The 26,001-nt window shown below is 40.4% G+C and overlaps 1 protein-coding gene across 5 annotated transcripts in view; it reads right to left on the bottom strand.

The window, feature by feature from the left end:
* LOC117402828 (reticulon-4-like) overlaps nucleotides 1–25,719 on the bottom strand; it is a 32,687-nt gene extending 6,968 nt beyond the window's left edge. Inside the window, exons 1-3 of one of the 5 annotated variants that reach the window (XM_034004334.3) lie at nucleotides 25,049–25,719; nucleotides 17,968–18,015; nucleotides 1,564–1,771 (exon numbers count right to left, since the gene is read on the bottom strand). In XM_034004334.3, coding sequence (XP_033860225.1) covers nucleotides 1,564–1,771; nucleotides 17,968–18,015; nucleotides 25,049–25,508 — 716 coding nt within the window. In that variant the 5' untranslated portion in view covers nucleotides 25,509–25,719. Of the gene's footprint in view, nucleotides 1–1,563; nucleotides 1,772–3,418; nucleotides 3,557–11,523; nucleotides 11,707–14,860; nucleotides 17,397–17,967; nucleotides 18,016–25,048 lie in introns of those variants that run through there. The other 4 variants (XM_034004335.3, XM_059024480.1, XM_034004336.3 and 1 more) reach the window with 4 other exon arrangements.
* Nucleotides 25,720–26,001: the final 282 nt, after the last annotated feature.

The following is a 26,001-nucleotide window of genomic DNA, read 5'->3' as shown; positions in this document are numbered from 1 at the left end:
AAACGTAATTTAAAATGAATGCAACAATACTATTACATTGCCTTTGTCTACAGTAGGAGCCCAGTAAAGTTTGACCACCAGCTCGAAGAAGAATATTTAACATAATAAAAATGATAAAAACCTTAACTATTTCAGCAATGTGGAGTAGTGGCTAGGGCTCTGGACTCTTGACCGGAGGGTCGTGTGTTCAATCCCCAGTGGAGGACACTGCTGTTGTACCCTTGAGCAAGGTACTTTACCTAGATTGCGCCAGTAAAAACCCAACTGTATAAATGGGTAATTGTATGTTAAAAATAATGTGATATCTTGTAACAATTGTAAGTCGCCCTGGATAAGGGTGTCTGCTAAGAAATAAATAAATAAATATATATATGTAATGGTTCAGCAATTTTTTTTTTTTTTTAATTCTTAAAAAATCAGGTGGTTGGCAGTAGGCTTGAAAAGCTATAGCACTGACTTAATTATTTTTAATACAACTTTGAAATGACTCCATAACATTGCACTCTTACTAAACCGTTACCTTCTCTTGAATTCTGACTCTCCCACTGGAACACCCACAAAACAAAATTACTTCTCTTTATCCAAAGGCCAAATAGGAAACAAAAATGTATTAAGCAAGCGTCACCACTGTTCTGGGTAACGCAGCTTAGAAACCAATCCTTTAACCTTCCGCTCCTGTGAACATTCTACCAAACATCCACCGAAAGTATTATACATTTCTAAACAGATGAGAATCTGAAGATTATGAAGAGAATAATGTTTTCGCTCTATGATTAAATATACCCTACAATTACCTAGTTTTAATGTAAAAAAAAAAAAAGGGGTTTAAAATGTACTCAGTCAATTCATTTTTGAGAAATGTCTCCAAAAGTGTAACTTAGTGATCTCCTACCTAAACATCTGAGGTAGTTTGAATCTTTTTAGTTTAATTATTTGCGTATGTACACAAATTAGATGGGATCAGTTTTGTTTGGACTGAATTACATTTTCTTTAATTTCCAGAAGCAAAAATGATTATTAAATCAATTGGCTGTGTTCACTCTTTAATTAAAGCAAAATCTTAAGTGATATTCTATTTGTGTGTGTTTTGTGGGATGGTGAAGGGGCAAGTAGATTTTTAAGGACATGTAGATTTTTCCAGCATTTTGACCCTTGGACAATTTATTTATTTATTTTATTTTTTTAATTGCACACCCCTGTTGGATGAATGTTCTATAAAAAAAATAAAAATTAAATTAAATTTAAAAAACACATGCAACAGACAACCTTGTAGTCCACCGTGCATCCTGCCAATTATTCCACAGACAAACTACTCACATGATAATAAAAGGGTGTAAAGTAAGGGCTAAAGCAACAATAGGTTGTACAGCAGGGATATGGGTTGTGCTGCAGCTGAGGGTCACCAGAGTGAACTTCTGTTGTAGGACCGCTGCATGCACAACTTTACCAAGGCCCTGTGACGTGACCCTTCAACATGTCATATTTTACCATATGGTCAATCTACATCCTGTATATGAAGGCGGCAAACAGCCGTGGGAGTCTCATTGTAGTGAATGCACTCACTTGAAGGGGTGGCCCTCATCCGACTTCTGAATTGCCTGCAGAATCCCCTTGTATATCCTGAAAGTGATGCTGACGGACAGCAGGGCCAAAGCCAGGTAAGAGAATACACTGACAATGCTGCACACAGTCAGGGAGAGCAGGAGGAACAAGCTGGCTCCGAACACCACTCCCGTCTTCTTAATGTCGCGCCAGTACAGGAGGTCCACCACTATGGAAGAACAAGACAGGGAGACACGAGGGTTAGGGATGGCAAGTTAAAACAGAGAGGCGTCTGCAGTGAGGCCCCTGGCACTACGTTTGTGTAAAACTGTTGTCGGGAGTTATTTATTTGTGCTAAAGGAAATACATGTATACTTTTTAAATCGTTTAGACATTGCAAAAGCAACAAATCAACCATGGTGCTTGCTACGCTCATAACTTGGTACAAAAGGCAAAAAGCATTGTAAAATCATATTTTGAAATCTCCCTAAAGGCACCCATTAGGAAAAGGAAACATACTGTAGTTCCTATTAAGAATGGATTGTCTTGTAAGGTTGAGGCATGCAAACCTTGACAAGACCTTTGTACTACAATATCTGGAGTCCCTAAACAGCTGCATGGAAGATCTAAATAAATCTGTTTCTAAATACTTCTGCATTCACCTCTACAAGAATAGCAACTCTTTAATCTGTTAACCTTCACGGGTGTTCAAGTTCACTATTTAGTTTAGGCTGCTTATCTGCTGGGTAGACTAGAGGGTCCTTCAATAAAGACAGATCCCATTTTCCCAGGTATTTAGTGTGAGCTTCCCAGCAGCTGTTTGTAGACTTCCAGATCACATTTCACTGCAATATATGCACAACGGCAGGTGGTCTACTTTAAGGTGATATTGTAGGCAGGGTTGTGTGGAACGCTGCATTTTTTGTTTATAATTAAAAACATGCAACAGATTAAAACGATGTCAGTATATTTGATGCATTTTCAATTGTGCAGATACAGGTTTGAAACAAATTACGCTTTTTAAACGTGGTGCGTTGTGTAAAAATGTTAGTATAAAATCAAAACGTAGGCAGCATTCACAGTACATATTAAAAAAAACATTCTAGGGACATGCATTTTTGCAACGACTGCGGTGCATGTTGTGTTAAGTAAATGACGTGTGTGTATATATATATATATATATATATATATATATATATATATATATATATATATATAAACGGCAACTTCTGGTGTTTGCTGCAGTACGCCAATGCTACACATTGCCAAAATAAGTAAGACGTCATTAAAAGACTGCCATTATCGATCCCTAATCTGGGCACCGTTTTCACCGTAGACTTGCTGTCAGAAACTAAATTATATATATAAAAAGAAATCTCCTCAAAATTAGTCTCACCACGAATGTTTTGTTAGAATGAGTCTATAATCTAAATGTTAGGTAAGCCTGCCCCATTGCAAACGTGCTTGACTACATTTGGTAAGCTGCATGAACCGACGGTCTGGCTAAAAATAGCACCAGCATGATCAACCGTGATGCTTATCTCATCCAATTACACAGCTCTTTTCTTATCAAGCACGGGTTTATTTTTATCAAGACACCTGCATTTATGATTTCTGAGAATGCACGCCTGGTTTATATCACACCTTCCCCCGCCCCCCGAACATAAACCTTTCAGCAATGGCACACTAAAGCTGTCCTGTACCGTTTGACCTGCTCGGGCCTCTAACGTCCACACACCCGATAGATCTCAGATTTCCTAAATCCCTCTCTCAAGCAAGTCATACAAAACAATCCAGAACCAGACAATACAACTGTGTTAAGTGGCATTCAATTCAGAACGATGCAATGTTAATACATTTAAAATGAAAGACTAACCGAGTTTGGCATCCATCTTGAGTGTGCTTGCATGCACCCAGCTTTCTGCACAGCTGACTGAAAAGAAGGATTTCACTTCCTGCTAGGTCATTGGAGGTCTCTGTACTGAAATGCGTATCGCATTTCTCCCTCCCTCTACTCTGACTGCTACACACAGAAGCCAATTGCAGCGCGAGCCTTGCTGTTCTTAATGCAGATAGTAAAACAAACAATGCCGAGATTCACACCATTAGAAAGTTGTGTTTTTTTTTGTTTTTTTTTTAAACTGTACAATTATTATTACTCGCCTGACACACCCTTCATTATTAGTACAATATTAAATATTCACGAAATGGGAACAATACTAGAGATACACGTGTAAAAATAGAATGGGGCAGGAACCATTTTACTACACATACTACTCTCTAATGGTACAATAATCCCGGTGTCACGCGAAACAGGTAGACCGTGAAAAGGAAAAAAGTAGATATCGCCTATACTGCGTTCACGGCGCAAATTGCCATCTGTTAACTTTAATTGCTGAACACCCTGTATATCGCCTTTTTGTTTTAAAATGGTTAGCATAACATTGTAAAATATAACTAACTTTTATACTTGAATGTTGTCCGAATCTTTACTAAAATCCACATTTCACGAGAAATATTTCGCTAATGTACTAGACATAAATCACATCGTTTTAAACAACACTAATATGACATTACATTAATTTATAAGCGACTGTTTTTTGTAATCATTTATTCAGTGGTTCATTTTACCTTAATTGAACAGGAATTTGTATGCCCTCCTCAATAACTTGGTTCAGTGGAAATTATTACTTTAATAGTCTATATATCAATATTGAAACAGTATTCATTATTTGTGAATATATGTATTGCATGACAATCAAATTAGCTTATTGTTAATGCAGATTTAAAACATGCATGCATACTGAAGCAGTGAGGTACAGCATATTAAAAACATTGTAAATCATGCAGTGTAACAATCTGTGCATTTGTGTTGTACTGTACTTCTGTGTATGTGTGTTTACCTGCTGAGTGTGTCTTATGTAGCTCCCGTGGTTTGTAATGGTGTTCCCTTCCTCCTGTTTAACTTGGTCCCTGTTGTGTAACCCTAGCCTGCGCGCGGGGGCATGTTTTGTCTCCCGTGATTGGCCCTTGCCACTGTACCAGTCATGTAGTGCGTGGTCTGTCTCTCCCCTGTGATTGGTCCCGTCTAAGTCACTGTTTGTTCACGTTCAGTGGGTTCCCATTGGCCCGAAGTGTGTGGCTGAGGACCAGGGGGCTGGGGTAATAAAAGGCGCTGCAACGCCGTTGTGGTGGTTGTGTCCTGGTTGCCATGGTTCCGGAACAGCTGACAGGGAGCTGTGTGTGTGACAGTGCTGAATAAAGTTTTTGGAATGAGAAACAAAACATGTCTGTCTCTCCTGTTTTCTGGCTGTCTGTGAAACGCTACATTGGTGTCAGCAGCGGGATAAGAACAAAACCTACAGCGTCAAACAGCAGCAGTGAGGAGAGATGGATCATTGGATCCTCTGCAACCCCGACACATCCCAGACCCGGTGGGATGGCAACGTGGAAAACCCCCTTGGTGGCCTTGAGGATCAAGGCTGGTGTCTTGCCTGCGGGGAGTTAGGGCACAAGGAGGTACCGCCTGCCCTGAAGCAGAAGTGGAGGAGGGGCAGCCATTCTCGCCAACAAGCGAAGGAACTGGTGCCGCTTCCAGCGTCGGAGAGGGAGGTGCTGACCGCCTGGGCGCCAGAGAGTGCAGCGCTTGTGCTGGAGAATGAGACAGTGCAGTGGAGCGGCTGGAACCCCTACCCTTCCCTGATCTGCTGGGATGGCGGATGGGAAGACCTCTTTGAGGATCTAGAGGACCGGGGTTGGTGCTTCGTCTGTGGGGATCGGGCACGAAGTGGGGCGCTGTCCCCGTCAAAAGGGAAAAGAGCTGCCTGCCCAAATGCAAAAGCATAAGAGGGGCGGCTGTCCCCGAAGGCAAACACCGGAGCCGGCGCCTTCCCCACCACCTGAGAGGGAGATGCCGTCGGCCTGACTGCAAGGGAGAGAAGAGCCGCTGCATGTGCCAGCCCTTTCAAGGGCTTCTGCAGAGGGCATGAGGCGAGAGCAGGAGCGGCGACGGCCAACAGTACAACCTCCCGTCCCCCAGCAAACACCAGCACCGCCGCCTGACTACAAAGAGCCGTCACCTGACTGTCCAGTGCCACAGCCTGACTGGCCAGTGCCACCGCCACCGCTGCCGAGCTGCAAGCGCCAGAGAGTCCCGCGCCACCACTGGCATTGTCCCTGCTGGAGTGCACCGCGCAACCGACAGCATTGCCACCGCTTGTAAAGGAGCCCCGACGAGGCAAAAGTCACTCAGGTTTTGAGAGTAGGAAGGCGGTTAAACAGGCACCCCCTTACAGAAGCAAAGGGGTTACCAGAGAGGTTAAACGGACGCCCTTGACCAAAGAACCCGGCCTGGCAGGAGGAGACCGCCTCTATCGCAGCACTGCCCACTAACCTCCTTACAAGGATCCGGAGGGGAAAAACCAGACATGAGGGGAGAGGGGCTGTGTTTTAAGGGAGGAGGTGGCCGATTGCGGCTACAAGTTGCATTGCGCCCTGCTGACTTTTTGGGGACAAAAAGAGACTAAGGTGGGGGCAGTGTATTGATCTGTGCGTTTGTGTTGTACTGTACTTCTGTGTATGCGTGTTTACGTGCTGTGTGTGTCTTATGTCGTTCCCGTTGTTTGTAATTGTGTTCCCTTCCCCCTCTAAAATCAGGTTTGTAGCCCAAAAAAACAGCCAAAGAGAGGGATTGGGTAAATCTCTTTTACTCATGTAAATGACAAAACACACAGGAAAATCCACGCCCAGTTTCGCATGGGAACCCGCATTTCACGTGTAAATGTTAATGAGCGTGTTTATCCTTAACTATAAATATTGCAAGGGAGCATGTCAGTTGTTACTGTGGATTCCAAGACAGCAGAAAGTAGTGGCTGATGGGTGATTTTATGGTTGGCAGTGGTGTGGTTCACCTTAATGCTAATGCGGGTGGCTTTTTTTATTCTTGTTTTTTGCTGTGTCTGGACTGTCATGTTGTATATATCTTGTGGGTTTACAGTTCTGTATAAAACCACTTACCATGAACTGTGTTATGCCCTTGTTATAGTATTAAAGCAGCTGTTTGAGAATACCCTTGCTGTAAAAACTACGCTAAAGTTAAACATGAAGAGCAAGTCAGCTGCTTAACTGTCCTTATTTTGATCCCAGCTATGTCCAAAGACAATGCGCGTCTGCCCTCCACGTTATTAAATATAGTTGGTGAACTGGATGTCATGAGCCAGCTCGATCGCACAAAACAGCACAGCAACATCCAAGCTGTTGATGCCCTCTCAGAACTGACCAAATAAAATTGCAAATGAACGTATTGATTGTGTTTTATTTGTTTGTATCATTAATATTTAACACAACAGTAAATCCAACACTCCTTACAAGAAAGGAGAGAATCTCTGACAGCACAAGCCTCCTCAGATCGCTGCTGTCCAATTGAAACTGGCGGCTGAGGTATCCCAGTTGCCAAGTCCGCTTATAACAAGCGGGATTGGGCTTGTTTTTGAGAGTCGCAGGTTGGAGTTTGCATAACCACCCATACTCTAACATTGGTTGGGCTTGTTTTTAAAGGCAGTGGTGCTTTTTTTGGCAACACTGGTAAACTTCCCCGTGTGTCTCACAGGCAGCCAGATTCCTGAACACCTCATTCTGTTGTTGACAAGAGTTTGTGCAGGATACAGCAGGCAGTGGCAATTTTGGGAACAAACTAATGCACTTCAGTCTGTTTCATCGGTATCTGCCACCTCCGTTTCAAGTGCCCACTACCCATATTTCCCCAAGCGTTTTGTTGAATGCTTCCTCAGCAGCTGTCAGCCGTCTGGACAAGTAGGGATTCTAAGCCAGGGTAGTATACGCAGCATCACCTGATCCCCTATATGCTGTATTGCCTGAATGAAAGGGAGAGATCTACGTCTCCGCCGGTTTTCAGCCATGGTGACCTGCAATACCTGTTGGTCAGTTTTATTTTATACTCATTTTTATTTTTAATTAATGAGTCATAAGAAATTAGTTGAAACAGTATTCACTACTAACATGACACAACGCTAATGACATTTGAAAAACAATTTGGGCAAGAGCAGTAAAACACATTATTACCCAACCCGGCACAAGGTATTTTGCTTTATTACAGCAGCTTAGATTCACTCGTGTACCAGTTCTCTGTGCTTGGAAACCACAAATGTCACAATTTCACTAGCAATCTTCAAAAACAGCTCTATTAGAGTTCTTTACACATAGCTAATTTACATATCAAACCCCACCTTTCCTATTCATTTGCATGACGTCGGGTGAAAAGCCCGGTTTACTCGAGTAAAATAAACTGAGCGAACGGAAACCCAAAAAAGCATTTTACACAAGACATTTCTCGTTAAATGTCTCAAGAACCCCCCCCCCCTCAACAACTCGCATGGTAACCCCATGAATGAAGCGATGTGAAAAAAAATAGGATTGGTGTCTTTTTGCAATTTTGTCTCCCAGCAGCTGGGGTACTGACCAATGAGGAGCAGCTTCACTTGCACGCCTTCAATAAACAATGGCAGGAAAAAGATGATTTGCAGCATCAAAATACTGTAACGCCATAAACATATGCAACCAAAATATTTGGTGAATCACACCCATAAAACCTATTCTGCAGCACAAATGTTGGCGACTTGTTGCAATCAGGTCGGAGAGTAATTTACCCTCTAATTTTAACACTGAGACAAATTTATTTTCAGGGGGTAAAATGCAACATTACCTTGAAGTCCTGAGTAATCTCAATAAATACTAAACAATCTGGTAATGGGGTAGGCATTAGAAAAAAGCGCCTTCAATTTTAACTGCAATGTTACTTTGAACTACTGTACAACCACGCATGTGTTCTATAAGGTTCTTTATCGACTCAGCACATTTTTTTGTTCAAGGTATCACACTGACTGCAAATGAATTACGTTACTTATATTTTAACATTACATACACACAACCTCAGTGGACATGTTAAAACCTCAATATAAAGCCATATAGATAATAAAATAAAGAACTACATGAAGTTATAAAACATTATAGGAACCTTTTTTTTTCGACTCCCTCCGACGATGGACTGGGGTGTTTACGCTTCAAGCCGTGTAGCTTCGAATTTCTTATTCTTACTGTGACTGGCTGCAAAGACAACAATGCTAGCCAGAGAATGGATCATGTGTGTTCGGTTGGTTTTTCTTGTGTAGTTTCCTTGTACCTGAAGAGATTGTATTCTGGGAGATGTAGTTGTTAGTGGAAGTTTAAGGAGAGGTAGATAAGCTGTGCAGCAAAATTGCTATGCGTATTTTTACGGATTAATTTTAATTGTATGTATTTTGAATTTTTTTAATGCGCTAAAACAGCAAGTGTGCAAGTTATCTGGTATTAGTTGAATTTGATTTCATGCCAAAAATATTTGTTTTTTTCATACGTGAAAATGCATAACAAAAGGCCAGCAAATATGTATGCTTTACAGTACTCTGAGCTGTAGAATAAAAAAAGGACAAAAATTATAAAGACACAACAACGGGGGAGAACATCTGGCAGTCCATTTCCAGGGAACTGAATATAGCTGGTATGTACGATTAGTTTACTTTTACTGAAAAGTCTTCTGAAAAGCTATTTGTATTTTACATTTTTATTAGCTGTAGAACAGGACTATCATACTGTAACGGTTCCTGTACCTTTAAGGATAGATGGTGCTGGCTCCGCCCATATATCGTGTGTGTGTTAGAGAGTACACACAGAGAGGGTACGATTGTAGTTTGTGATTACTGAACTCCCTGTTTATCTACTGTACAACTTCATAGGGATTATTATTACTTTCCAGCATTGTGCTCAGATTAATCTATTAATGGAAGACCTTTCAAACTGTTCACAAGTGCATATATTTGTTTTACACCGGATTTCACGTGGCTCATTTCTGAAAAGGTCTGGGGTCCAGCCTCCAGACCCACACAATGTGTGTGATTTTTTTTTTTTACAGCGGATGATACAATCAGAGGAGAGTCACCTATCAACACCGCTCGTGCCTGTCACCACCGGTGTGAAAGGTAGTGTCGCAGCGAAGTAACATTTTAAAAATCGCAGGACAAATGGCACTGTGTCCGGTATATGGAGACCATTACTATCTATATTAAAGTATTCTAATACAGCCATTCAAAAAAGCATTTTAACAGTGCAAATCGGTCTTCTGAAGATTGGAATAAATTAAACATTAATTTACACCTAGATAGATAAGATGACAAATGCCAAAAAAACAAAAAAAAACACTGTTTCAGAAATGAATGCACATAAGCAGGGTGCTTTTAAATGCAATAAACTAAGACATTGTACTTTATTGTGCAAATCGATTTCAAAAGCTCATACACTGGGTTTTCAAAATGGTTTTTTAATGAATGCTTGAGCCATTTATACAAAATAAATCCTTTAGTACATATTGAATATGTCCCTGTATTGCCTTTATGAATACCTCAGATTTGTACCTCGCTCAGCATCAGCACTGCACTGTACTCTCCTCCACCTGTACCCACTATTGAATGAATATAGATACAACCCCTATTCGAAGGATGTGCAATAGTCAGGCAAGCACCTTAACTAGTGAATACAAGGCTCAATAAGCTTGCTTGGGTACCACAAGTTCATTGCCAGCCTCCCTCTGCTTTAATGTATTATCACTGGTTCGCTCCGCCTTCCCTTAGTCTTGGGGGAGGGACCGAAATCTGCAAGTTCACTGATCGCAGGGCAGCACACAGCAACATGATGATGGGGGAGCACAGCCTGCTTAGTCATAGCTCTGAGTGTACTTACCAAGTCATCAAGAATGCCTTAGTTATCTGAACATGATGAAACCTCGACTGGAGTCATCATTCACAGTTACTGGAACCTAAGAATACTGCAACATCTAAGAAATGCTAAGAAATTTTATTATTATTAATAATAATAATAATAATATACTGTATCATGGCATCAGATTATTGTTGCTCCAGTATATTAAATATTTAATCTACTATTCTCACTACCCTGTAATTGCAAAAAGACTCGCAGGTCACTACTAATACTATGAGGACACTCTGTGTCCAGGAACTTCCCTCTTTCTATAATTAAACTTTAAGCCTTTACAAGCTAGAGAATAGCAGGGGTCAGCTACAATCAAGTGGCTCAAACGATGTAAAACCACAGCTACCTAACATAAGGCCCCATCCAACAGATGTTCAGCAAAAAGGGGAGTAAACTCCATCAGTTTAAACCATAATTTTGATGTTATTTTAATTTTAGTACTACTATTATGGCTTCCAGTAGACTTTGGCAGTATCATTTTGTAGCTTCTTTGATTACATCTTAAATAGTATCAATTATGTTGTTTTGTTTAAATGTTTCCATCCTAAAATTCTAAGCAATGCAAAACTTGGCCATAGCTGTACAGTACCCTGCCTCTACAACACCCCTAAAAACCTGCTGATACACACTTCCAAAGCAGGTCTTTGAATTAATCACACCAGCTATTAAAATACACTAAAACAAAGCTTGCTTGGAGCCTTTTCAGCTGTGCTTGCTTTACCCTAACCCCACCCCCTTACCTTTATACAGAATTCACCCATCCTCAGTTGGACAGGGAGAGTGCACGGTGCTCAAAGGTTGGTCTGCTATGCTACTGCGTTTTACAGAATCTCTTCTGTTATGACAAAATGTGAGCTTCAAATACAGCCCATTCACAACTGTATGCAATTGGATGCTCTGGTAAAGTTCTCTGACGGAATACCCCTACCAAAAACGTTTGCAAAATGTTAGGAATATTAAAATAAAGTTCTACATGGACTCGGCCTATACAAATGTGGTCTTGCTAAAGACTGTAGCACAATCGTACCCAGTGTTACCATAATTCACTGAAATCCTAATGTAACCAGTTTGTTTGTGTATGAAATTTAAAAAAAGACACAACACAAAATAATGTATTGCTATGCCATAATTTCAGCAGAAAAAAAGAAGAAATATATCTACCCTGGTCTTTCCAGTGTTTCTTCTGGCAGTCCATCTCTGTGCTTTAACCCTCAGCTGTTCAGATCAATGACGCATTTCAATGCAAAAGCAGCCGCAGCAAGAGTGAGTGGGTAGAGCTGTGGTAATATGCAATCCCTGGTCTCCCAGTGTGAAGGGGCTGCAGCTCAGTCTAGCCGGGCTGATCTCCAGGACTACAGCACTCCTGCTGCAGGACTCTGGTCACCTGACTATCTGCTGGGTGTGGAGGACAATGACGCAGTAGCTAAGCTAATCATACAGCATTGCATGCTCTCAGGATAAAATGCTCAATTCAATCTTTTAACTGCACTCTGGTCTGCAACACCCCTCTCCCCCCCCCCCCCCTCTTTTTCTTGCTTTCTAGCTGCAGTGGAGTTCACAGCCAACCGCCATTTTAGGCATCTGCTCAAAGAAACTATATTAAGGTGCCTTTTTATTAGTAAGGTCTTACCTTTGAAACACTGGTTTCCATCTTGCTTGGTTTCAGATTGAAGATGTGTAAGTAGATGCATGCGAGATTCAACAAGAAAATTCCCTGGCATTACTCAATTAAGATGTGAACCACTGAACATTAACTTGGAAAGACAGGAGGATAGAAACAGGATTTTTTTTTTCTTGCCCGAGAACATATAGATCAGAACTGTTCTCTTCTAAAGAACATCAAAAGAGCTTGTGCTGGCACCACTAGAAATTAAATAAAGCTTGTTTTTCAACCAGAGCAAAAACCCAGGGAACACTTAAAAAAAAATACACATTCAAAAGCTTTTTGAATCCCATAAACGTACTTTTCACACGGCACACAGGGGTAGGAGTAAAAATGAGTGCAAGCTACAAGTAGTTTTGGAGCCTGTGTACAGTACACAATGCATCGACTACCAGCTAGGGGCCACAGCCTTTTGAGGGGGCCATACAGACTATGTAGCTGCAATTAAAAAGGTAAAAGGATGCTGAAAACACATTTCTGCACGCAATAGGAACTCCAGGTCCGACCCACAAAAATAACGAAAGATCTCAAATTCGTAAACTCTTATTGACTCATTACTGAGCAAGCCACATATGTAATAAGCAAAACTATTCACACTGTACAAGCACAACTTTCAGGTCACAGTATTTGGCAAACATACAAAACACTCCCTACTGACAACGGGGCACAAAACCATTCATCAGGTTAATCTTCATATCAGTATGGTGTGCAACTGAACCAAGCATCCAAAAACCACGATCTTAGTTAAAGGTTAGCCTCTGTCATCAATAAAAATGAGTGACTATCCACCCTATATCTGCCCCACAAAATGTCTTTGACGAATTGCATCACAGTCACTTTTAAAACACAGGCCTAGACCAAATTAAGCATTCTCCAGTTTGTCAGCCAGCCAATCTCAAACCTGGGCTTCAAACACTAGATGGCGCCAACGTCCCATCAGACTTCAAAAAACAAGCCCTGAGAATTGTATCTGCAACTCCACAACCTTATGCAACTGAACACCACCATCTCAACCTGCAGAGAAACAAAAGTACAGTGGATCAGTGTAGTGTTTCAACCAGCCTCCTAAACTGTTTGTACAGAACCTTGCTCATGACAAAAAAGTACACTCAATTAGTTTCATATATAGGGTATTTGAAGGAAGTGTGTTTTTTCAGATGTTCCTCTGTGGAATATAAATAAAAACAAATCAATAAATTAAATAGAATCTGCAATTTGTTTGGCTACTTGCATGATTGATTTTAAACACCCTTGCACCACACACTTGCTGTAAACTCCACCATTTGTGTACCTTCAGCTGGCAGGTACCCTGTCAACACCCAGACACCTTGCACTAAGTGAAGCTGCTGGGCAGTCAAATACCATGACAACAAATTTTGGGACCAAAGCTTGCCATTGAAACCAGGGTTGGGGTCAATTCCTGTTTTCAAATTCCAATTCCCTTTTAATCAATTCCAACACTTCACTGATCAAAACCGCAGTTCGCATTATTCTGTTAAAATGAGCTTCTCACAGTGGCAAAAAAAAATTGCCACTGTGTTTGTCAATTAAATTTGCTTCAAATATAGAATTACAATTCCTGCAAAGGAATTGGAAATTGATTTTAAAAAGGAATTGGAATTGAAAAACAGGAAACTGACCCAACCCTGAAACCCTAAGACCAGACAGACACTCACCTGCACTGATGGAAGACCTACTCCAGTGCAGGTGAAGCCTAACTTAACGTTTTTAATTTGTATACTGAACGTTATTGGGCATCATTTAGATATTCTTTTGTCAACTCTGAAACAAGTATATAAAAATGAAAAGTAAATCGATTCACTGAAAACACAATATTTTAATGAATTATCTACAATGTTTCGCCTTCCCTCTTCAAATAGCATGGTAGAAATAGTTAGGTAGACCGATCTGAAGAAGGCGAAAGCCAAAATTCTTAAAATACTGATTTTCAGTTTTTTTTCTTGTGATTGATCATTATCTGTTTTTGAATTCTCTGTACTAAATACTGGAACCCTAGACTTCATTATAAAAGCATTTTATGAAACCCCTTAATGACATTTCAAATAGGCGCAAACCAATTCCTACTCACATCTTCAAAGTAAAGCAGGACTAGTGCCGGGTTTAAAGTGAAAATGAGCAGTGATGAGCCCTCTGGTCAGAACTGTTTGTACTGAATTGATGCTGTCTAATTAACATGCAAGTCTGAACGACCTGCACAGCACTATTTTCCAGAAAGCTTTTCTTTTAGCAGCCTAATTTGGGCAACGAGTAACCAAGTTCCATTAGTTAAGCATGTCTTAAAATCGTGGTGTTGAGGCCAATGTTAATAGCCACCGGATTTCTTAAATTCTATAAATAAGGGTTCCCCACCTAAAGCAAATTGCGTGATGGTGTTCTGCACAAATTGAGTTTGTTGGATTTTACTCACACATTACAGATCAGCAATATTTCTACACATAACAGACCAATATTATAATATGCTGATGTGTTGTGTGTGGTCTGTTGAGTTTATTTTTTTTTATTGCCAGCTGTCTCCATTGTTACTGTCTCCACTACTAATCTGCAGCACACAGGTTTAAAATGTCACATTTACATTGCAACTGAACAATTAATGTTACCTAAAAAGAACTAAAACATCATGAGTAAGGAGTATCAAACTATTTCTACTGAAGTGAAAGAAAATAATGAAGGCAAAAACCAGAAAGTGAAAAGAAAGAATAGAGAGTCACTGCACTACTGTTATACAATGACAACAGAGAGGAGAGTAGCCCCTTGAGGTGAAAGGAATGGGTGAGGTGCCAAACAAGACAATGCACACACACATGCTGGCATTACCTGCTTCTGTGCTGAGGTTTGGTGTCTGATCAATCTTATGGACTTCAGGTCTTTCAGTATCAGAGGGAGGCTGGTCCTCATCTGCCTTTGGAAGAGGAACTGGATTCTCTGCTTCTTCGCTTTTCGAGTGGACATTTGGAACCTTGGTCACCATTTCTTGGAGCTTGACTTCTTTGAGCGGCTCTGGGGGGGTAATCTGGTTTTCTGGTTCCAGATCGATTTTCAGTGATGCAGCCTTTGGTGCAGGTTCAGATGAAAGTGCGAAGGAGCTTTGCTGTGAGCTGACATGTACTTGTGTAAACTCAATATGTTCCCCTAGCTTAGCATCCAAGTCGTCACGGCCAGATATGGATGGCATTTCACGTTCTATGCCTAGTTTGGAAACGCTTGAGACACTAGAATTATCCAGCGTTTCCAAAAACTCATCTACAACTCCTCGTGTTAATGGCTCACTGGACACGGCTTCTATTATTTCAAACTCTTCAGCAGTGACGCCATACTCCATGGATCCTTCCAATTCTACCGTTTCCACTGGCTTTTCCAAACGAGCTACCCTTTCTGGAAAAGCATGGGCATCTTCAGTAGGTAATTTCTCCAATTCCTTCAGGGACTTGCATTCACTTTCCATCACAAAACCTACAGGAACAGTGGCTTTGATACTCTCTCCCACTGCTTCGGAGGCAGGAGATTCTTGAAGAGGTTCTTTCATCTCATGAATTTCATTTATCGAAATACTGAACTCAGATGGACTGGTGGACAATTCATTCACTTGCTCAAAACTCAGAGATTCTTTAATACTTTCTAACAAGCCAGATGAACGTCGACCCATGCCCACTGAAAACTCGTTTTCCTCTCTATCCAGTTGGGCAGTGAGGTCACTTGTGGTTTGGGCTTCCTTTACTAGATCACATGCACCCATCCTCTTATCAAGCACATCGTCAAAAGCAGGTGCAGCTTTTTGAACTGCTTTAAACGAAACTGCCTCACATGTTTCCTGGTTAGGTGAAATCTGGGAGTCAGACACAAAGGCCAATGGTTTAACTGCCTCGAAGATGACTGGCACAGCAGGAGCCTCCATCTTCGTTTCTTTCACAGGGCTTGGTTCAGAATCTGGATTACCTTCAGAAGATCCAGCAGCTACTTTGCCAGAGCTCAAAGGAGACTCCAAGATATCTGGAAGAGAAGGGGGCTCCTTAGGCCACCCAGACTGGCACACTGAAGGTTCTTGTATGGACTCAAAGGTCTTCTGAACTAAATCAACACTGGTTTCATCACTATGTTTTATTTGTGATACATCTTGGAACTCATTGTCAAATGCCCCTTGCACCAAGTCTGGGGTGGGGCTTTCAGATACCGTAACGGTACTCCCCTCCAACACAGCATCAATCGCTTGCGGCAAACCAGTCCTGGCAGCACTGATGGGTTGAAAGTCAAGGAAGGACTCTGGCTGGACAGATCTCTCTAAGGCACTAGCCTCCTTTTTCTCATGCAGAATTTCACCTTCTGCCTTTTCAACATAAGCCAGAGGAGAGTTTACTGCTTTTCTGGCATCTGGAAAGTCTGGTTGTGGAGAGTTAAAGGCTGCAGTATCAAAAGTAACATAGGATTGAGCTGTCACGGTAGACTGAACTTCAGGTGTGAGGGGTGACTGCTCTGAAGATGATCCAGAGGTAGTGTCTAATGGGGATTCAGCATCTTCCCCCAATGTAAAATCAAGTTCATCCTGACTTTTTTCATTCTTCTGTGACTCTACTAAATGGCCAACTTGATCATCAGGAGAAAATTCAAATCCACCAATTTTACAGAATAGTGTCTTTACCGTATCTACAGGGGACTCCAGTGCAATACCAACAATCTTGTCTGTCTCAACGGCTATTCTATCAACTTCAGGCTTTTCAGGGACTGGAGAGGTTTGCTTTTTTAGTTCAGACCCTATCTGCAGGTCTACATGCTTGAGCGAACTCATTTCAAGAAAATGTTCCTGCTGTGCATCGGCAATCTGATCAGGTTCCAGTGGAGTAGTACTGGTCTGTAACACATCTCCAAGCATGCCAGTATTCCACTCAATAGCCTTTTCTACCTTTGTGTCCTCCTCCATTTTCAGAGGAAGTTCCACAGCTTCTCCAACAGGAGGGGTTGCTAAACATTCAAAATGAGAGTCAAATAATTTAATATCACTATCAAGGCTCAATTTGGTGTCTGAGATTTCAGTCTCAGTTTTACATTCTGCAGTCTTCACCTCTTCTGTCAAAGGCACATCCTTAGGAACTTTCGAAGCTGAATCTTCAACAGTCTGCAACAGACTATCAGGTGTCACAGTTTCTTGTACCTTAGCTAACGCAGGAGCTTGGTCAGAGCTTTCAGAAAGAGAGAGTTCTTCTAAAGAGTCAGGAGAAGGAAGAGGAGACAGAGAGGAAACTGGAGCAACAGTCTCCAGAAGCACAGAGGAACCATCCTTCTGGTCAAGAGAGGGAGTGCTGCGTGGCTGCCCTGGCATGTCCACAAAGCTCTCTGAGACCATGGACAAAAAGGGAAAAATGCCACAAAATCAAGAGACATTCTTCTAATAAACTAGCTTGACGGTACATGCTACATGATGCATCAAAATTCAAAAAGTAATTCCCCATCAACAAAAGAAATGTTAAGCATCAAAATTAAAACCTGATTGGATGCAAATTGAAATCGTACATGCAACGAGTCTTTTAACCAAATTTAAGATTTAGATACCAAAACTGAGTCATTAGTACTTTACCGGTCAGTGATGGGAAAAATGTAATACAAATGCATATTAAAATAGACCAAGTAAGTTCTACAATAATCTACAGTATATGGGTGGTGCATTAACTACAATGTAATTCTGACATCTAACAACATCTAACTGCATTCTAGGATGTCCTTATGGAGGTTAAGGATAGATGGAAGACTAAGAAAACAAGCACACTATTACATGCATTGTGTATTTCCTGTGCAAAAGTACAAATGAAACAGCATTTATTTTAGTTTTTTGGGGGGGAGGGGAGGGGTGAAGAAAGTGAAAGAAACTCAAGGCAGGCAGAATAAGGAACAGTTTAAAAGGATACGAAAAAAAGCTAGCAGAGAGAACTTGCCTGCAAAGGGCTGCATCAAAGGCTCAGAAGAAGGAAAAATGATCTCATCTGAAAAACAAAAAAGAGCAGCTCAACAGTGACAGAACATTGCACCAGCTGCCTGGAGGCAAAAAGCAGTGAAACATCCCAAGTATCAAACGTTAGGGGAGGGGTAGGCAAGATTTAAGGAGGTCTTTCAAAAGTCAAACTAATTCACTATAAATTTGAAAAACAACCTGTCAAGTAAAGGATAACTTATACCATCAAGACCATGATGCAAGTTAATAGATCGCTTTCTAGTCTAAAAGGGGTTAGAAGCAGCTTGAATCAAAGAATCTCTTTAAACCACATGTTTATCGTGCATGCCCATCGGGATATAGGACTGCCCTGCAAGAATAATGCTTACCAACATTCAAACAGGAATGGGATCTCTGGTAGAAGTAAAAACGTCAACCCAAATATGCCATTAAGTATAGTCAACTGAAACCATTCCTATGGTTTCAAAAGGTATCTATTAAATAGATCATCTTTGGGTAAAATTATATTAATAATGTACAGCAATAAAGCCATGCCATGGCTGCTTGAGGTGTATTGAGTGACCAAGCAAACCTTTAGATCAATGAGCGATCTTTGGTACGAAGCCTTAAAAATGTAATAGTAAAACTTCAGATATATCCATCTATACATTTCTGAAAAGATGACTATGGCCAATTACTGCCAAAGAAATACATTTAATTTCTTCCTTCTGAAAACTGCCACTGTCCCCAAGATGCACTCTAGTACTCTAGAATCTAAAGGGCACTTCTCACATCCAATTCAAAGTGCATTCAAATGAGTTTGTTGGTTCACTTGCAGATTGATCCAGACCACAGTTCTATTGGTTTCACACTGCACTTTCCAAACGCACCCGGTTCTCTTGCTGATTGCTAGAGCAGAAGTTTTCAAATCAGGCCCAACATGGAGAATACTTCTCGTGATGTGGTTGTGCTGTTGTCTGTGTTATTTTGGTTTAATTGGTGCAAAAAACGTAAAATCATTGCCGAAGTAAAATGCCGAAAGAGCGTCAAGTTTTGCCATTATGCTTAAAGAACATGCTTGCTGCAATAGTAATTAAATCTCAAAACACTATTAGCATAATTTCATTTAATAGCCCTGGGGTTGCACCAGTTAGTAAATCAGCCCCATAGTATTTCTTTGTGATGTGCTGTTGTGTACATGTGACATCAGGGTGTTGTCTGGTGTGTATGTGTGTTTCTTTGACAAGCCCTGCGTTGCGTATGTGCGACAAGGGGAAGACACTACTTTACTTGGTGCTTGTTGTAGTACGTCACTTGCACAATTTGCTTCACTGTTTGAAGCAGTTCGTTTCCAAGTGAATTGGAATACGTTTATGTGAAAGTGCCCTTAGAAACCCAGCAGGGAAGCCGACGATCATTCCCCACCTGGCAAAATATCCAGGCACCTTTTAAGGGAATGCGTTACAACACGCACCAGCGACCCCTGTAGTCTGGCCGGGCGCTTGCGGGCTTGCCTGTAAGCTGCCCGAGAGCTGCGTTGTCCTCCGACGCTGTAGCTCTTGGGTGGCTGCATGGTGAGTCCGCAGTGTGAAAAGAAAACGGTCGGCTGATGGCACATGCTTCGGAGGAGTGTGTGTTCGTCTTCACCCTCTCGAGTCAGCGCAGGGGTGGTAGCGGTGAGCTGAGCCTAAAAAATTGGCCATTCCAAATTGGGAGAAAATAATAAAAATAAAAAAAATAATTGGCAACGACTAAATTATTAGACTTCCATCAGTGTGTGCATATAGTAACAAAAAAAATCATTTTCTTACCTTATCCCTGTTGATTTGTTTAAATCCAGTCGGTTTAACAACCAATCCAGAGAACATAACTAATTTACAAAAAGTAAACACTGTCCATAGCAGTTCAGTACATTGTACCATGCAGGCTACCAAATGCCTTGCAGTAAATTATACAAATTAGTACCACTGAGGGTTCGAACCTTCCTTCGGTAATGTGTTCCGAACCTTCGAAAGTCAAAATGTACTCTTTGTTGCAGTCCTACCAACACGAATCTCACTTTACAGAGCTCTTGTCTTTGATAAAAAAAAATTAAGAGCAAACAGCTCTTGCAAGTAGTGTAGTTATAAGAAAATACAGCCTTTTATGCCCATAAATAATGAGTGAATCGGCACATTTAATGAATGTGTACAGTCATTTACAAATTTGAAAGGTAAATCAGTTATTTTTGTGATTTATTCAGACCTGGACACCAAGCGAGACTGACCATTGTGTTAAATTGCATGGTGATTTTGTGGTGTGTACGTCTGTTCAAACTCTTAATGCAATCATGCATCTTCGTGTCATTGAGGTTCCGTCAATATTATTAATAGTGGATGATTCTTCATGATGAATTCAGTCATATTTAAACATTAATTACAAATGATTATTTTGCAATTTAAACTGCAGGAATAATTGAATAAATCACACAGACCTATTTAAATGATTTATTTAATGTTAAGGCAATTATAAACAGCAACACATCACAACATTATCAAATATATATTTTTTTACTATTGATTTTGATTTGTTCCACATGTTACCTCTTTTGCCTAGCCTCTGTTCTAGGGCCCGATAACCTAAAAATAAATAATTGAGACATGAAACAAACAGAAGTGAGAAACTTTGACTTCAGACTCCATGGTGGTTCGATCCTAAACAAACAAAATACATACATCACCCCGGCACAATACCTAACCAGGTTTGTCCTGCTCCAAACTTTTTTTCCCCCAAGATATCTTCCAATTAGAAGTTCTTATTAAAACAGAAACTCTGTCACTGCTTCGTTTATTTTTTCTGCTTGTTTGTTTGCTTATTTTTTTGCACATTTACCACGTTTCCTGCTTCCAGGCCTTGTGGTGTAGTTTACATGGTCAGATGGTAGCAAAACTGCATTATAATAAATAAAAGTGATAAGATACCAGAAGTAGATGCTTATATTTTTAAGTTGTAGGGTACTTGTAATTAAATATATCGCAAGGAGATAAAATCAAGCAGCAGCAAATAATGAAAAGGGGAATCTGTGACCCATGTTGCGAATGAGGAAATTGATTTAAAAGCCATGATTTGTACAAGGGCTGTCAGTTAAACCTCCAAAATAGCAATCAATTAATTGGGCACACAAAATATAATTGTTCGAAAAAATATCGAGGATTGTACCGCCCACAGAAATTTTGCCCTACAGAACACAACGATAATCCATTAACAACTAATTGAACATTTTTGTTTCTTTTGGAGGCAAGTCTTTGACTTCCAGGGAGTCTCTTTTTCTATGCAGGTTTTTTTCTCTCTTTTTCTCAAAACACTGCCATCCTCCTGAGAGTGTTCAAAGTCTTAATAAAGGAACAAGCTTCTGGTAATTAATACACCACTCAAAGGAATTAAAATTCATAGTTTTGCTGAAAATCTGTATTAAGTCTGAAGTAACATTCTTGAGATGATTTATTTTCAGTTGCCAAATAGGCAGTTTCTTTTTTTTACTGTATTTACGTGTACAGTCTTTCTGCATTTTGTTTTTTAATGTTACAGATATAAATGGCTTGGTCTGTGCAGCTGTGCATACAGTAACCGGTCTCTCTCGGCCTTGAAGCACTTGTCTAAAACGGCTCCTCAGACAAAGGGGTATTTGCAAAGCAGTAATGTATCATTACAATACAATCATATTAAGACCAGAAAAACTGCTAAAATAGGGATTGGAAGGGCAGCTTACTAATGCTGGACTCATGCCGGTATATTTCTAACTCTGCTTTCGTGCTGCCATTCTACCACAGCGGACGGTGAATTAACATAGCCAATACAGCAAGCCTGACATGGGCAGCAGTGTGTATTATATACAGTATGTATGTTCACTGTATTGAACAGCCGTCTGACAGCATTTTGGTCACGTGCACATATCCAGACGATCGGGTTCACTTGCAGAAATTGCAGAGAGAAAGCAAACAAACACTGGTGTGATTACAGAGGTGAAGGACCCAGTAAAACAAACCTGAATTCACTTGGAGGCGAACTGCAGTTAGTTTGAAAGTTGCTGGTGTGAAACCAATGAAAAGCAAAATGGAAACATTTTAGTTGGTCTTCAAGTGAATTCTAAATTGAATCTTTAGAAATGAACTAGGTATGAAAAGGGCCCTTAAATAGAATAAAAGCTATGTTGCATTACTCGTTACATGGCAGTTCTGCTGCAACCTTGAATTGTAAATAATGGAGGATGGGAATATGTGGCCAAGTTAATGGGAAAACACAATACCTGTGGCAGGTAACAAGATGTGCTTACAAGCTCCTTAAGATGATGGAAAGAAACCCGTGTTCAGCAGTTAAGGGAGATCAACATATACATTACCGAGGCATTGGATTCCAAATGGGGACCTTAAACTCGTGCTCTGTTTACAACATTTTACTGAAAAAAATGTATGGATAGTAACATTTCCTTTTTGTGACAGCTTCAGAAAACATTCACTCAAATCCTGAAATGATCCTTAATCTGTGGCAATTGGGAATTTGAAAACTGTTAATCTGTCAAAGAAGAAAGTCAAACTAGCAATGGAAAATACAGCTCCCATTACAAGCAGTTTGAGTCTAGGTTTTATTTGATCTAATAAGACAGAGCTTGTAACTTCTAGGCTTTGTCAGAAATGGCAGGCCTGACTAATAATGCTCAGCCTGTAAACCGTGCAATCACCCAAAACTCCCTTTTTCCAACTCCTGTTCTTCAGCGTAAGGCAGCTTAGCGTCATTTAGGTATATACACTGTAGCGCTTGTTTTACCATTGCAACTGCACAAGGAGGAAATGAAAATGATAAAAGTACTGTTTATATACACAGAGGCCTCAGAATTCTAAACACTGTCCATTAACAAGTGCTAAACAGTATAAACAAAAGACCTGCCTGACTGTCATTCTTCATCTAATATTTGAAGTAACAGCAGGGTACTGTAACACTACCATGGCTTGTTGAGGCCACTGCAGCAAAAAAACAACCAAAAAAAACTTGATAGAGAAAGCTTTTCCTTTATCTCATGATCATGAGAATTTAGATTCAGGATTTCAAGAGAACGCAAGTCAAGAAAATAGAAGTAATGACTTCCGTTTTCTCGAGATCTTGAGATAAATTCTTGTGATTACGAACAGCTTTCTATACATGATCTTGTGATCTCGACAAAGGATTTTTTTATTTTTTTTATTCTGATGGTCTCAACAAACCGCCGTAGTTCCACACAGTAGACTGGCCGGTATTCAAGACAGCACAGACTCACTACTGCACCACATAGCACATGACTGGAGAGGGGAGGACCGTAAACGGAGGGTCCAGTATAAAATTAGTTTTAATTAAAAAATAAAAAATCAGGAAACATTTTTTCCACTCAAATCTAAATGAATTTCTTTAAAATGTATTTTCTAAACAAATAAATCAAAAAGTAGGTGCGAGGCTGCTGAACCCTTTTACAATTAGGAGTTACTGAAAAGGTGATACTGCAAAAAAGGTCCGTCTTGAGCATGAATTAGATTTTGTACATCCGTTCCACGTTCAGCCTCTGGGTTTAAGTAATATCATGGTCCTTACAAGATTCAGGGCAGCATAGAATGACCTGGCCGAGATCCAAACATGTGATATCTTTCTGCAGGCTGTTTAGGAATTATCACTATCAATAGAAGGCACTTAGTACTCTGATATGGAATTCCCAGATCACGTTTCAAAGTGCAATACTGGATATTGGAATGAATGAAATTAATAAATTCCAGCCATGTCTTAACTAGTTGATGAGTATTGCTTAATAAATACTCTCTAGGGCAGGTTCTGAAAGTGTACTGCTTCGCTTTTTTGTAATATTTGTTTCCATATCCAAGAAAGAACCCCACTCACTAACCAGTTTTCAGGGTCAATTCCGTTCCTCACCTCTAAAAATTGAGCAGCCACGTCAGGTACTTAAAACGATTAAAAAAGCGGAAGCCGCACCCAGACTTTAACAAGGTTGCTCTTGCAGTGCCTTCCTGGTGGCGTCCAAGCCGCCCCGCCCCGCCCCTCCCGCAGGCTGATGTGAGGGAACAGAAAAGTATGCGTTGTCACCGTCCGCCCAAAGCCAAAGCAAAATACAAAAATAAAAAAAATAGCAGCATCTCACGGTCTTTTTCTGAAAAAAAATTTAACGCGTTTTTTTTCTACCAATAGTGATAAAATTGAATTAAAATCTAATCCAAAATAGTCCAATTTTAACCTCGGCTACTTTTGCACAGATTTGTTCAATTCGCAAATGTAATCATGCGTAGGCCGACATTGCTTTAAATTGAAATTTAAACTATTAGTGGAAATTGAATTAATGGAAAACAATATGCCAACGAAGCAACGTGTGCAGGCCTACAAGTAACTGAAGTTTAAAAAAAAACATTTAAATAGTTTAAAGGTGTTTAAGAGATTAAATGTACTGTATATGTATACCACGACTTGATTGCACATATTCTGCGTATTGGGTCAGTTAAGCGGGGAAAAGGACGTATATTCACGCTAACATTGTACATTTTGGCTACCCTGTATGAGGCCAGTGCATCCCCATCACAAAAGAGAAATGGCTGACTGATACCAGATTTATTTTTTAAAATATATAAAACGATAAGGTACTGTGCAAGGTTTACACACTTGACTACACCTAATCTGTCATTATAAATACAATTTTAAAAACAAAACAACAAGTTTTCTTTTCATCTTTTAATCACGTTGCATTTATCCCAGGGTAAAAACAGGTGACAAGATCGTTAAAGTGTTATGCGTCATATATGGAGAGATGTTTGAGGAATATACAAAGAGCAGTAAAATGCACACCACACTAAATACAGGTAAAGCACCCCGCCGATTTCAGGTTAGTTTGGATAAATAATTAACCCATGCTTCTTAAGTTCAGAACGTTGACGCATAAGAATTTTGCTCAACATTGTTTTCACAGACTTCCTCTTTTTACAGTAACAGTGATGACTGTTGTATGTTTATTTTACTCGTAATTTATTATAAATTAGTATTTTTTTTTTTTTTTTTTTTTTTTAAGAACCAGTACTCACTTGAAAATCCCGACGATGAAGACGAGGATACCGGTGAAGGGGACAACTTGGATGGACTATCAGGCTTTGGGGTTTCCGGCTTTTTCTCCTCCGCGATAGCAGCAGTTTTCTCCAATGTGTCTGGAGTCTGTGTCTTTGTCTGCTTCTTTTCGCCCTGGTGCTGTTCCGTTTCAGTCGGTGTTCCCTCCGGCATAGCGTAGGGCTCAGGTTTAGAAAACGAAATATTGGGCACGGCTTGGTTAACTGCGTCTGCCGGGCGAGGCGGAGAAGCAGACTGATGCCGAAGGAGAGCATCTGCTGCACCGCCGGCTAAATCTAAAATATCTTCCACACACACGCTCGCCTGTGCCTCATTATTCTCCATCAGGTCGGAGGGTTCTTCCATATATTGTTTTTGAACAAGTTTGCTGAAATCATCAGCACTGGGTGTTGTAGAGCTTACCTGATTCATATCTTCCATTATATTTAAGATAACTCTCTACAAGCGCCTTTTAAATATATATTTTAAAACAAATCCCCTTATCTGTAAAGTTGTGTACGTGTTTATTTAAACCGTTGTGGCTCTCAGCAGAGTTAAATTAAACAAGTACGCCACCAACTACACACACACAAGAATGAATAAAGAGAAGTTCCCCCCAGCTCCAGCCCACACTGCAGGAGAATATTAAAATTCAATCAACCTAACCCGTTCCTAGTTTTACTGACGGGTCAAGTAACCAATGGCGGCCCGTCTTTAATTCTTTTGCACCGCCCTTTCAACAAGGTGTCGACAAGGAAACTCCCTTTTCCATTCCAACCAGTTAAAGCGTGACTGTTTTGCATCTTTTTGAATAATAATAAAGCATTACGGTAAACTGGGTCAAAGTTCACTGTGCAATCTATGTGTAACGGCAATGACGTAATACTGTAAAAATGCGTGCCTGGTTGTTATCATTTACGCAATAATTTTACTA

This window comes from Acipenser ruthenus, chromosome 5 (genome assembly GCF_902713425.1).
Source record: "Acipenser ruthenus chromosome 5, fAciRut3.2 maternal haplotype, whole genome shotgun sequence".
In the NCBI taxonomy this organism is placed as follows: domain Eukaryota; kingdom Metazoa; phylum Chordata; class Actinopteri; order Acipenseriformes; family Acipenseridae; genus Acipenser; species Acipenser ruthenus.
Note: the sequence above shows the minus strand (reverse complement) of the source record. Positions and strands in the feature narration are given on the sequence as shown.